This window comes from Pseudophryne corroboree, chromosome 5 (genome assembly GCF_028390025.1).
Source record: "Pseudophryne corroboree isolate aPseCor3 chromosome 5, aPseCor3.hap2, whole genome shotgun sequence".
Taxonomy (NCBI): Eukaryota; Metazoa; Chordata; class Amphibia; order Anura; family Myobatrachidae; genus Pseudophryne; species Pseudophryne corroboree.
The window spans coordinates 671,744,243-671,758,786 of NC_086448.1; the positions used below are offsets into that span (position 1 = coordinate 671,744,243).

General features: G+C 44.2%; 1 protein-coding gene across 1 annotated transcript in view; it reads left to right on the forward strand.

Annotated features, from left to right (window-relative positions):
• RP1 (RP1 axonemal microtubule associated) overlaps positions 1–14,544 on the forward strand; it is a 1,008,071-nt gene that overhangs the window by 727,931 nt on the left and 265,596 nt on the right. Inside the window, exons 39-41 of the mRNA XM_063923729.1 lie at positions 2,424–2,502; positions 5,252–5,380; positions 8,795–8,976. Of these exons, the coding sequence (XP_063779799.1) occupies positions 2,424–2,502; positions 5,252–5,380; positions 8,795–8,976 (390 nt within the window). The remainder of the gene's footprint in view (positions 1–2,423; positions 2,503–5,251; positions 5,381–8,794; positions 8,977–14,544) is intronic.

Below are 14,544 nucleotides of genomic sequence, written 5' to 3' on the forward strand. Positions count from 1 at the left end.
CTTTATTCTACCTAAGTTGCCCTCCCACAAGTGTGTACTCCGAAAGAGTGTTTAGTGCCGCCGCTCACCTTGTCAGCAATCGGCGTACGAGGTTATATCCAGAAAATGTGGAGAAGATGATGTTCATTAAAATGAATTATAATCAATTCCTCCGTGGAGACATTGACCAGCAGCAATTGCCTCCACAAAGTACACAGGGAGCTGAGATGGTGGATTCCAGTGGGGACGAATTGATAATCTGTGAGGAGGGGGATGTACACGGTGATATATCGGAAGATGATGATGAGGTGGACATCTTGCCTCTGTAGAGCCAGTTTGTGCAAGGAGAGATTAATTGCTTCTTTTTTGGTGGGGGTCCAAACCAACCCGTCATTTCAGTCACAGTCGTGTGGCAGACCCTGTCACTGAAATGATGGGTTGGTTAAAGTGTGCATGTCCTGTTTATACAACATAAGGGTGGGTGGGAGGGCCCAAGGACAATTCCATCTTGCACCTCTTTTTTCTTTAATTTTTCTTTGCGTCATGTGCTGTTTGGGGAGGGTTTTTTGGAAGGGACATCCTGCGTGACACTGCAGTGCCACTCCTAGATGGGCCCGGTGTTTGTGTCGGCCACTAGGGTCGCTTATCTTACTCACACAGCTACCTCATTGCGCCTCTTTTTTTCTTTGCGTCATGTGCTGTTTGGGGAGGGTTTTTTGGAAGGGACATCCTGCGTGACACTGCAGTGACACTCCTAGATGGGCCCGGTGTTTGTGTCGGCCACTAGGGTCGCTTATCTTACTCACACAGCTACCTCATTGTGCCTCTTTTTTTCTTTGCGTCATGTGCTGTTTGGGGAGGGTTTTTTGGAAGGGACATCCTGCGTGACACTGCAGTGCCACTCCTAGATGGGCCCGGTGTTTGTGTCGGCCACTAGGGTCGCTTATCTTACTCACACAGCTACCTCATTGCGCCTCTTTTTTTCTTTGCGTCATGTGCTGTTTGGGGAGGGTTTTTTGGAAGGGACATCCTGCGTGACACTGCAGTGACACTCCTAGATGGGCCCGGTGTTTGTGTCGGCCACTAGGGTCGCTTATCTTACTCACACAGCTACCTCATTGCGCCTCTTTTTTTCTTTGCGTCATGTGCTGTTTGGGGAGGGTTTTTTGGAAGGGACATCCTGCGTGACACTGCAGTGACACTCCTAGATGGGCCCGGTGTTTGTGTCGGCCACTAGGGTCGCTTATCTTACTCACACAGCTACCTCATTGCGCCTCTTTTTTTCTTTGCGTCATGTGCTGTTTGGGGAGGGTTTTTTGGAAGGGACATCCTGCGTGACACTACAGTGACACTCCTAGATGGGCCCGGTGTTTGTGTCGGCCACTAGGATCGCTTATCTTACTCACACAGCTACCTCATTGCGCCTCTTTTTTTCTTTGCGTCATGTGCTGTTTGGGGAGGGTTTTTTGGAAGGGACATCCTGCGTGACACTGCAGTGACACTCCTAGATGGGCCCGGTGTTTGTGTCGGCCACTAGGGTCGCTTATCTTACTCACACAGCTACCTCATTGCGCCTCTTTTTTTCTTTGCGTCATGTGCTGTTTGGGGAGGGTTTTTTGGAAGGGACATCCTGCGTGACACTGCAGTGCCACTCCTAGATGGGCCCGGTGTTTGTGTCGGCCACTAGGGTCGCTTATCTTACTCACACAGCTACCTCATTGCGCCTCTTTTTTTCTTTGCGTCATGTGCTGTTTGGGGAAGGTTTTTTGGAAGGGACATCCTGCGTGACACTGCAGTGACACTCCTAGATGGGCCCGGTGTTTGTGTCGGCCACTAGGGTCGCTTAGCTTAGTCATCCAGCGACCTAGGTGCAAATTTTAGGACTAAAAATAATATTGTGAGGTGTGAGGTATTCAGAATAGACTGAAAATGAGTGTAAATTATGGTTTTTGAGGTTAATAATACTTTGGGATCAAAATGACCCCCAAATTCTATGATTTAAGCTGTTTTTTAGTGTTTTTTGAAAAAAACACCCGAATCCAAAACACACCCGAATCCGACAAAAAAAATTCGGTGAGGTTTTGCCAAAACGCGGTCGAACCCAAAACACGGCCGCGGAACCGAACCCAAAACCAAAACACAAAACCCGAAAAATTTCCGGCGCTCATCTCTAGCAGGGACTTCACAAAATCAGTTTGTGCAGCTCTGCTACACATGTGATCGCACACTTGCACAGCAAAAATACACGCTCCCCGTAGGTGGCGACTATCTGATCGCAGGACTGCAAAATCGCTGCCTGATCTGAATTGCCTCCTTTATTACATCCCACCCTAAGAGCCATATTTATGTCTGTGGCCTTGCTTTGCATATGCTTGATATACTTTTATTATGCTAAATGCTTTCATGTGCCACATGCTTACTGAATGTCTGTGTTTATATCTTAGGTGGATAGCTTTGGAATTAAAGCTGTATATCTAGGCAAACTCCAGAGGATTGTACTTGGCTTCAGCAATTTGAAAAAAGGTATTTACAATGCTACAAAAAAAACCCTGACCAATATGGTCTAACAGACAAGGTTGCCTTGTGTGGGGTCAGGTGACAATGATTTGGATCGCAGACATTGGCCACTTTATTATGTACATTAGCACAACTGTTAGTTATTACAAATTTCTAATCTGCCAATTACGTGGCATATGGTCAGTGCATAAAAGCATGCTGTACATGGTGAAGAGGTTTAGTTGTTATTCAGAGCAAATACCACAATATGAGAGAAATATGATCTGACTGATGGTAGTTCTAGACATGGTAGTTTTAGTATCTTAGAAACTCCTGATCCCTTCAGATTTTTATGCAAAACAGATAATAGTGCATAAAAACATCTAGTGAGCATCAGTGCATGGGCTACAAACCGCATTATTGACAGACACCAGAAGACAATAGCCAGACTGGTTCAAGCTGCAGGAATGTCACAGTATATAACCTTGTGTCAATCTAGACAGCTGAAGATTTGAAAGCACATCACCTGGTCTGATGACTCAAGACTTCTGCTGGGACATACATATGGTAGCGGAATTTTGAATTCATGGATCCATCCTGCCTTTTTCAGGCTGTGTTGTAATGGTTTTGGGAATGCTTTCTTGGCTCACATTTGGCTCCTTGATCCAATGAGCATCACTTAAATACAAAAGCTACACAAATTTTGTTGCTGGCCATGTTCATCACTTTATAGCGACAGCCTACCCATCTTTTCATGACTACTTACAGCAGAATAGCACGCCATCTCACAAAGCATATGTCATCTAAAGCTAGTTCCACCAGTGTACTCCAGTAGCCTCCATAGTCACCAAATGTGATGGGATTATTGCAGTGTGAGTGTGCAGCCAACAAACCTCAACCAACATGTGATGCTATCATGTCACCATGGACTCAAATCTTTAAGCAATGTTTCCAGTGCCTTGTTCAATCCATGCTATGAAGTGTTCAAGCCGTTCTGGGGCAAAGGGGGGTCCTACCCAGTATCAAAAAAACGTGTACCTAATAAAGTGGCCACTGAGTGCATCTTTTCAGTGTCAGGTCATTTTTCTCAACCAGCTTTCCAGAGAGGCGTTTCCTAGTTTTTCAATTAGAACCATCACATTATTACAAGATCTCTTTAATTCTTCTTCACATACTGTATGTCAGCAATTTACTTATCAGTTAGCAGATTGATCTGGGAGTATAGAGTAAAGAGTAATTGTTAACCAATATCATTGATGTGGAGGGACTGCTGTTGAGCAGATTATTGCTATGTGTGCCTGTTTAAAACAAAGGAATTTCATTATTTGAGGGTTATTATGGGTATACAGGGCAATGGATCGTTGTTAAAGAAACTGTAGTTTGGGGTACTGATTTTACAGCATTATCATAAAGCAGAAGGCTGCTGCTGCACATCCAGAGTCTGCATAATCTGAACCCTTTATTTGTTCATGGAACAGATGAGAAAAATTGTAGGGAATGGTATACAATTACTTTTACTACTGTATTTCTTATTATGTTATTTATATAGCGTACAGATATTATGCAGCGCCTTGCAAATAATTTTTAAGCATTCCCATCTGTCCCTGCCCAAGTGGAACTTACAATCTATTGACTCAATCCAATTACCCACAAAGAGGGAGCGTTGCCATTGCAGTGGGGGTGTAAGCGCAGGCAACGGCACCGTCATTCGTCCCACTCTCAGAATTTTGTACGCAGCCCTGTGGGACTGTGAATAAAAATCTGTGAGCTTAGTGGTATCTTATGTGCAATATACATTCACACTTACTCACTCTGTGACTTCATCATGGGTATTTGGATTGTCCCCTAAATTCTCTACCAAATGTACATATACACACCAGGAAATACACCTCAGGGTCATTTTTTTCTAAGAATCCAATTAACCTACAAATATGTTTTAGGAAACCCAGAGATATCCCAAGCAAACAGGGAGATCAAACAATCTGTATATGGTTATGAACTTGATCGAAGACCTCAGTGCTGTGAGGCAGTAATGCTAACCACTACACCCACTGCGCTGTCCATTTTGCTATTTCCAAAGTTTCTTCAGTTGGTGATGCTGCTGCATCCTGTCATTAGGCTTTTCCAGTAGCTCAAGCACTCAATTTATAGCGACAGTATTATGACATACATGATATATGAGGTCTTCAAGAGGAGATACAGGGTTTATAAAACAGAGCTAAAACAATGGCTCTTCATTTGCAAGTACAGAAACCTGTTGTGAATGTTATGTCTTAAAACCTGTCTCTGGCACTTGAACATAAGTATTCGAGAAACCAGCCCTAAATAATCAAATAAATCCACACAAAGCATTGAATGACTATTTAAATAATCTAATATTTCAGTACCTTGAATATAAGTTTACTTTAAATTCATAATAAATTTCTTTCCTATCTTTGCTGTTTGTTTAAAAATGTAATTTCAAGAGACAATCCCGTCATGAGTGTTCTCTCATGTAAGAAAGGTTGCATGGCAACCAGGGAAGGGAGACAGCAAACTCAAATTACATCAGGTTCCTTTTGGTAAATAGATCTGATATTCTTACTTACAACGTACATCCTGTGGAGCAAAAAAAAAAAAAATATTTTGATATCTATATCTTTGTTTACTTATGTAATACACCAATTTTCAACTCTATTCATTATTTCATAACTTTGAATATATAGAGGTTCTAATAAATGCAATTATTGATGGTATTGGACTCGTTTGGTAATGTCTATTTTTATTGTTTATACAGAGTCATGGTTTCTGGAAAAAATCACTGTTAAAGAAGATTATACTTGTACAAATGACACATTTTATCACAATGACTGGGTCACTTCCCATGCCAGCAAAGAGTTCACTGAATCTGTTATTATGCTAAAAGGTAATTCTGAAAAGAATACTGAATTTATGTTTTGAAGCATTTCTTTTCCAAATGTGCACAATTTCATTAAATACAAGTGCAGTTATTATCCAGAAATGGGCTTTAGTATGAATCGCATAGTTTGAAAAAGCATAAAACTCTGTATTATGATGTCATTTTGGTTAGAAACATTTCATTGTCCAATTCCATTTTAAAAAAGGAACAAGGTTGTTTTATCAACATATATTGTTACCAAGGCAAGTTGTAAATGGAAATCTTCAATACCCTTATAATTATCTTTCTAGTCATAATGTGGATTATGAAAGTGTGAATTACACTTGCAGTAGGCAGCATTAAAATATTACAGCCCCCTACCCCTGTGTTATGATTGTCACTATTGTTATACCTCTGGAAGGTGCCAATCATGAGTATTTAATACTAGCTTCTCCTAAAATGTGCTCTTACCTAACACCCCTCTAGCTTAACCAATAAACTGAAAATTGATTTTTTTTTGTTATGTTAAGAATTTGTTTGTAACTTTTTATAAAAGTATTATATCACATACACCAAATATATAATATATAAAGTTGAACAATAAGACTATAAAAATAATTCCATGCCCACCATTGCCCGTAATCATAAGTGTTCCCAGCAGTGGCGTCAGAAGGTGGGTGCAGGGGGTGTGGGCCGCACCTAGGTGTCACCCTCGGAGGGGGTGACATCAAAATGCCTTCTGCTCTCACACTCACAGAAGCCGGGTGCTGCAGTGTGACAGTTGCTTGCAGCACTCGGCTCCTGTAATCCAGGCGCTGACACTGCACTTCTACTGTTCAAAGGGAGCAGCCCAGCTTCTTCGGATGATACTAGGCTGCCCCCGGAGTGACATTACCTGCTTTCCCCGTGAGGCAGCGCCCATCCGACTTAGGCCACACTCCCTTTTTGCCCGCAAGCGCACTTCCGTGCGCAAGAAGGTGCAGAGTGCGCACCAAGTGTCACCAGACCCGCTGACGCCTCTGGTTCCCAGTTTACAGGTAGATAGCTACCATCAAGACAAAGGGCCATAGAGAAGTACGTTAATGCAGCTGCAAGTGCAACTTTATACGCAACACAACTGCAAATATCATCCACCCAGAATTGAAAAGAGACGCCCACCGGAGCTACCGCAGCTCATTTGCAATTGCGTGCACATCTACACAGCCTGTATGTAAAAACAAGGAACATCGGGCTGAAGGGTAGACCTATGGCTATGCAGACTGGACACAGCAGCAGGTGCCATGTTTTTGTACATTAGGCTTTGCAGCTGATGTCAGATATTCTCCTCGAAAACGGCCATGATATGCCAGTGTTTTAACAACCACTCCCCGCTTACACCCCCAAACAGTAACTTCCTGTCAAACACTTTGCAAATGAATCCTCACTGCACGTGAGTACGCAGCGGCACCTTGACGCATGCATAATACAAATGCAGCACATGTGCAGTCTACTGATAATCGCTCAGTTGCGTGGAACATCAGCTTTGCGTACTTCTATGAATCTGACTTATATTGTAGTTCAAACAGTCTTTAAAATATCCCTTCTACCAGGAATAGGAGGAGCCCAGGGTCTGAAGGAGGCGCAGTGCCTCAGAAAGTGTGATTATCGAGTACTATGGGGGGATCTAGTCTCATACCATTCTCTATTCTTGAGGGAGTCTCTAATCCACATTTGAAAGTCCTCTGGAAGTGTAGTTACATAGTTCTCCCAAAAATAAAAAATGATGAAGCCCGCATCTGTTATCCAAAGTTGTTTCCAACCAATCCATCTGGAATATATTAATTTCCCTTTAAAAAGAGTTAGGGAGGGTGGATGGGGAAAGATCCATGATTGTAAAAAAGTTTTACAGGCTGCTGCACTAATGGCCAGTAATAGCTTTCATACAACCTCTGATTGCCAGGAACAATTCCATATATTACCCACTCCACATTTAAAGGCAAATAGTTCACTAGATGTTCCACTGAATAGGGCCGAATTTGTAACCAGAAACTGCATATCAATGGGCAAATGCAATGAAGCAAGTCATCTAAGAACATATTTTTACAAACGCATTCAAATATGTTATTGAAAAAAAATCCTAGTCGCTGCCTCTCACCCCTTCTGCATCCATATGTACTTATTGAACAGTAGACCCCCGCAGTGTTAATAAATTCCTAGTGGTATAACCCCCCCCCACACACACACACAATCTCCAGTGTCCATAGATCCCCCTTACTAGTGACATTCTATCTTCCTGTGGAATTACTCCGCCTCCACATGTAGAACTCTGCAGAGCATGGACTGATCATGACTCCCCCCTACTGCAGCTGTTCTCTACTCTCACAGAGATCATCGTGATAGTGCTTAGTGTGGAACTGAAGTTCACTTCCTCGCACTTTTGTTACAAGCACATGTGACCCATAGTGCTATTCATGCTGCAGTCTAGTGCTCCATGATGTCAGCAGTCACAGACTGCTGCCAGTGGATGTGGGAGGGAGGGGGAAATATGTTCTGCACTTGTGCAGCACGGATTTCCTCTTTGAACACTGGGTAATGGAATACTAAGACGTGGTCACATGGTATGTGGTTGTGTCAAGGAAAGCCCAGCTGGCTGCATTCACATCCCATTCAAATGCGCCAGTAAACTGTGTATAGAGCTGTAGAGCATACAGGTCTATGCCAGGGAACTTTGAAGGATGTGAGAACTCACCACCACACTAGAATAATTTCTTGCCCCAGCACTGGCAGCTGGAAATGTTTCATATTTAAACAGAATTAGGTCACTTTGTAACACAATTGCTGATTAGAAAAAGCTCAAAGTGTTCTGATTACTAACATATACCCAACAGTCTTTAAGATGTGGGAGGCAAATAATTATCCAAGTTTCTTATGGGGCAGCCACACTCAGTTGTGCATGTCGGGTCCCATTGTGTAAATGAGTCGGCATGGCCACAACTTCTAAGGGGTGTGGCAATATGCAGAGCTGTCATTGATTAATGTAACCAATAAGCCTCATTGATGTCTATGGAAAATGCTTGTCAGAATAGACTATGGAGATTAAGAATGAAAAATTTGGACAAGAGGATGAGAACCAGTGAGTGTGTTATCCTTATTCAATGTATGATCGCTCAAACAATCATTTGTGTTCCTTCATTAAGTTAACTTTAACATAGAAAACATAGAAACAGCCAATGTACTGTAATTAACTGATTAAAATATACAGACACTGTGAAACTGTTATACCGTAGTTGTCCTTTCTCCATAAACATTAGTTAGTCTTTGTAATACAAACTGGTGTCATAACCCCTAAAAAGGTGCAAATATGTCTTCCTCGCTGTATCGGATTTATATTTTATTAATAAACTAAACAAATCTGTGTGTACTTATGGTAATAAGTGAAAACTTTGTATTCATTTTATTTAGAATCAGCCGTGGAATGGAACAAGATAAAATCTTTCAATACTCCTACAAATGGGGTGTGGCAGCTACAAGTGCTAGCTTCCTCGGCATTAGAGGAAGACGTGGATCTTTCCGTTGTTGTGTTTGGTAAACATGGGAAATCACCATTGCACAAAGTGACTAATCTGAGCTATCATCCTTTCTTGGTAAGAACTGAAAAACTGACATTTATTGCTGTCTGCAAAACCAGTGTATAACACATGAGTTAGGAGCTGACTACTGTATTTAAAATGACTAAAGCTAGTGCCACACAAGCAATTAAAAAAAAGCACCTGGGTGTTGTAGCTACTGTCCAATAAAGGTGTCTTCATAGCTTTCACATGAACCAGGAAACTACGCTGTGTGTCACTGGGAAGACAGTTTAAGGGGGGAATTCAAATGCCCACGGCATTTTCTTTACAGAGCCTCAGTAGGCAGCGAAAACACATAGGTTTGTGAACTTAGCATGGATTCTATTTATACTGTAGATATTCTTTTGGGTTCAATAAAAATGGTGGCCGAATGTATAGCCTGAAAAAGAAAAATTCTGAAAAACTTGAAAGAATCTGGATTTTTGTGCACACAAACAAAAAAATATAATTCCTAATTGAATCCCCCCCTTGGTATTAAAAGCTGCATTTCTTTCAGCTACAAATCAGTGTTATCTTAAACTTTCTGTAATACTACTAACCTGAAACAACCTTAAATAACTGGTTACTGTGTATGCAAAATAGTCTCCTGTACCAAGATCAAGGAAACAGCTCATATAAAATAATATATTAATTATGAAATCATGTCACAAACTGTGGCAAATTGTGGGATTTATTAATGTGTGCAGTGGACTGTCACAACTGAGGGCCTGAGCTGACGGGAGGCAGCCTCAGTTGTAGGGGCTGAGATGTAACAGAACCTGGGAGGTTGTATCAGACCCCTAGACATGTAAGTAACATGTAGAAGAAATGCCCGAAGGCGTGAACACGACAACCAGGGTAAAAGTCAATGATGTTTATTTATGACAAACTCCGTAACACAGCAGCAGTAAAAGAAAACATAAAAATCAGCAGAGGATAAATACAGTTCCTGGGTTCTACAGGGTGGCAAGGGCCACAGGGCTCTGGTAGTGTGAGATAGTTCTTATAATCTTCTAGTTGGAAAGTCCTTACCAGGCCCGACTGTAGCAATGGAGATAGCCCAGGATCGTACCAGCTGGTGTTCCAGGAAAAGCTGGGCTGCTGTGGATAAAACGGCTGCTGTGGGTACTGGCTGGAACCAGACTGATGTTGGCACGGAGTGGATACGGGCTGGAACCAGTTAAATGATAAATGTAGCTTGAGAGCGATGAAATATGAAGTGATGTTTGGAGCTTGAGAGCGGTGAAATAATAATGCCGGTGATAAATGATAATCTGCAGAAAAGGGTACCGGCACTTTAAGAAGAGCTGACCTCTGCTGGAAGCTGGATGCTGAAAGCAGGTGCATCTGTAGCTGGAAGCAGATGAATCCAAATGGATAGGAGAGTCAGGCTACACCGCAGGTGGAATGCTGGTGCGGGTCTCTTTAGTGGAAGTGTGGAGATAGGAACTGGAACCTGGAAAACAACCACAGGAGAGAGACAAACTGGAACTAGGTTTGACAACCAAAGCACTGACGCCTTCCTTGCTCAGGCACAGAATATTTATACCTGCAGCAAGGAAGGGATTGGCTAGGCAATTATGCAGATTAACAATGCAGACAGCAGATTGGTGGAAATGAACAGATGACAGAATCCAAGATGGCTGCGCCCATGCAGACACTTGGAGGGAAGTTTGGTTTGTAATCCATGTGGGAATTAAAACAGCAATGGCGGCGCCGGCCACAGGAGACAGGAGACGCCAGACTGATAAGTGCACATCTAAACCACGCGGGCACAGCGGAGGCCGCGGCTGACGCAATCGCCACTCTGACACTCTGCATGCAGAAACTCAGGGACAGCGGCGGAGGCCGCGGGAGACGCCATTCCGGATGTAACATGGCGCCGCGGTGACCGCGTCTCAGAGCGACAGGAGAGGAGGCAGGAATGTGGACATCAGTATAACAGATGGGATCCGGTCCTGGAACGCTGAGCCAGCCTTAGGAGGCATCTGAAGGGTAAGTAATGGCGTCCAGATACCCGGATCGTGACAGCACCCCCCCCCCCCCCCCCCCCCTTTAGGAGTGGCCCCAGGACACTTCTTTGGCTTTTGAGGAAACTTGGAATGGAATCTCCAGACCAAGGCAGGAGCATGGACATCAGAAGCATTGGTCCATGAGCGTTCCTCAGGGCCGTAACCCTTCCAGTCAATAAGATACTGTAGTTGACCGTAACGGTGACGTGAGTCCAGGATCTTGGCCACTTCATACTCAACACCTCGTTGAGTATGGACTTTCGGAGTTGGAGGAAGTGAGGGATGAAACCGATTCAGGATCAGCGGTTTCAACAGGGAAACATGGAATGTCCTGGGTATTTTTAAGAAGGGAGGTAACTGAAGTCTGTAAGCAACAGGATTGATGACTTGCTCAATTTTGAAAGGACCAATGTAGCGAGGTGCAAACTTCATACTGGGGACTCTTAACCTCAAATTCTTCGTGGATAACCATACCCGATCACCCACCTTGAGAGCAGGAACCGCTCTACGCTTCTTGTCCGCAAACTTCTTATACCTGAACGATGCCTTGAGCAGAGCTGCTCGTACACTCTTCCAGTTGTTTGCAAACTGATGCAAGGTGATATCCACTGCTGGAACAGAAGTTGCTGGGAGCGGTTGGAATTCAGGGACTTTAGGGTGGAATCCAAAGTTGGTGAAGAATGGTGTTGAAGAAGATGAGGAATGATACTGATTGTTATGACAGAACTCGGCCCAGAGAAGTAACTGAACCCAGTCATCTTGAGAGGAAGACACATAGATGCGGAGGAAGGCCTCCAAGTCCTGATTCACCCTCTCAGTTTGACCATTGGTCTGAGGATGGTAAGCCGTGGAAAACTTTAGTTTGACTTGGAGGACTTGACATAAACTTCGCCAGAATTTGGCTGTGAATTGAACTCCTCGATCTGAGATAATTTCTTCAGGCAGACCGTGGAGTCGGAAGATCTCTTGTATGAACACTTGAGCCAACTTGGAAGCTGACGGAAGACCGGTGAGAGGAATGAAGTGTGCCATCTTGGTGAACCGGTCAACTACCACCCAGATGGTATTGAACTTGTTGCACATGGGTAAGTCTGTAATGAAATCCATCGACAAATGGGTCCATGGTCGACGGGGAACGGATAGTGGAACCAGTTGCCCCGCAGGCGACTGGTGGGAGACTTTATGTTGGGCACACTTTGGGCAAGATGCAATAAACTCCATGACGTCCTTTCTCAGAGTTGGCCACCAATAGGACCTAGAGATAAACTCCAGGGTTTTTTGGATACCTGTATGTCCGGCAAAACGGGAAGCATGGGCCCAATGCATGAGCTTCTTCCTCAGTACCGGCTTCACAAAACTTTTCCCTAGTGGGGGCGTAGAGTCCATCCCTACCGTGGAGAATGCCAACGGATTGATAATAGGATGCTTGTCTGAAGACTCTGACTCATTTTCTTGCTCCCATGAGCGGGAAAGGGCATCGGCCTTGCGATTCTGAGAGCCCGGACAGAACTGGAGTTTAAAGTCGAACCTGGAAAAGAAAAGTGCCCATCTGGCCTGACGAGGGTTGAGACATTGTGCGCCTTTCAGATATAAAAGGTTCTTGTGGTCTGTAAGTATGGTGATTGAATGAGAAGCTCCCTCCAACAGATATCTCCACTCCTCTAGAGCGAGCTTGATGGCTAGCAACTCCTGGTCGCCAATGGCATAGTTGCGCTCCGCTGGGGAGAACTTCTGAGAGAAGAAACTGCAAGGATGTAAATGGCCATCTTTAGCCCTCTGAGATAACACCGCTCCTACTCCAACGGAGGAGGCATCCACCTCTAAGATGAAAGGAGAGTCGATGTCGGGCTGTTTCAGAACTGGTGCAGAGATGAACCGTTGTTTTAAGAGATGAAAAGCTTGCGTAGCTTCTTCAGACCACTTGGACGGGTTAGCACCCTTCTTAGTTAAAGCAGTAATAGGCGCCACAATGGTGGAAAAGTCTTGTATAAACTTTCTGTAATAATTGGCGAACCCTAAGAACCTCTGGACCCCTTTGAGTGTTAAGGGTATCGGCCAATTCTGGATTGCTTGTAGTTTCTCAGGATCCATCTCTAGTCCGGAACCGGACACAATGTAACCTAGAAACGGAATGGACTTGACTTCAAAGACGCATTTCTCTAATTTGCAATAGAGATGATTGACACGGAGACGGGACAGAACCTCTTTTACCCAAAAACGATGTTCCTCTAAATTGTTGGCAAAAATGAGGATATCATCTAGATAGACCACGACATGATGGTATAAAATGTCTCTGAAGATCTCATTGACAAAATGCTGGAAGACAGCTGGAGCATTGCTCAATCCGAAGGGCATGATGAGGTACTCATAATGTCCGTCACGGGTGTTAAAGGCGGTCTTCCACTCGTCACCCTCACGGATCCGGATGAGATTGTATGCACCTCTCAAGTCCAGCTTTGTGAAGATGGTAGCTCCGCTGACTCTATCAAAGAGCTCAGTAATCAGGGGTAGTGGATAGCGGTTCTTGATGGTAATGTCGTTCAGACCTCTGTAGTCAATGCACGGCCGCAGACCACCATCTTTTTTCTTTACGAAAAAGAAGCCTGCGCCGGCTGGAGAAGAGGAAGGTCGAATGAACCCCTTTGCTAGGTTCTCTTTAATGTATTCCTCCATGGAATGCGTCTCAGGCAGAGACAACGGGTAAGTTCGGCCTCGAGGTGGAACCTTCCCTGGAACGAGATCAATCGGGCAGTCCCATTCTCTATGAGGAGGAAGGATATCAGCAGAGGCTTTACTGAACACATCCGTGAAATCTTGATATGGAGGAGGTGGAACATCAGACGACCTGGGGGAGGAAGAACAGACAGGCAATACTTTAAACAAACATGTCTCAGCACAGGAGGGACCCCATGCCAGAATCTGCGTAGTCGTCCAATCAATAGATGGATTGTGAAGACGGAGCCATGGAAGGCCCAGGACCACAGGATGTGTGGCTCTTGGAATCACTAAAAAAGAAATAAATTCAGAATGAAGAACTCCCACTCTCAGACGAACTGGTAGAGTCCTTAGAGAAATAACTGCATCAAAAATCTTGCTGCCATCCACGGCAGTTAAGGAAATGGACGAAGGAAGTCTCTCGGTGGGTAGGGACCACCGTTTAACATAGGCTTCGGTAATAAAGTTCCCAGCTGCTCCGGAATCAAGGAGGGCAATGACGTTCCGGTAACGTTGAGCAATTTGGAGCGACACTGGGAGATTACAATCATGAGGAGATGGAGAGGAGATCATTACTCCTAGCCGGCCCTCTCCTGGGCGAGCTAGGCTTTGGAGTTTTCCCGGACGTTCGGGACAGGCATTGATGGTGTGAGACGGAGCTGCACAGTAAAGACAAAGAGACTCAGAGAGACGTCTTCGGCGCTCAGCAGGAGTTAAACGGGAACGGCCAATTTGCATGGGCTCGTCTTTAGATGGTGACAGTTGGCGAGGAGGAGGAGCAGAAGATTTTGGAGCAGATGATCTTCCACGCTCAGTTGCTCTCTCTCTGAAACGTAAATCAACTTTCGTGCAGAGTGAGATTAGCTCATCTAACTTG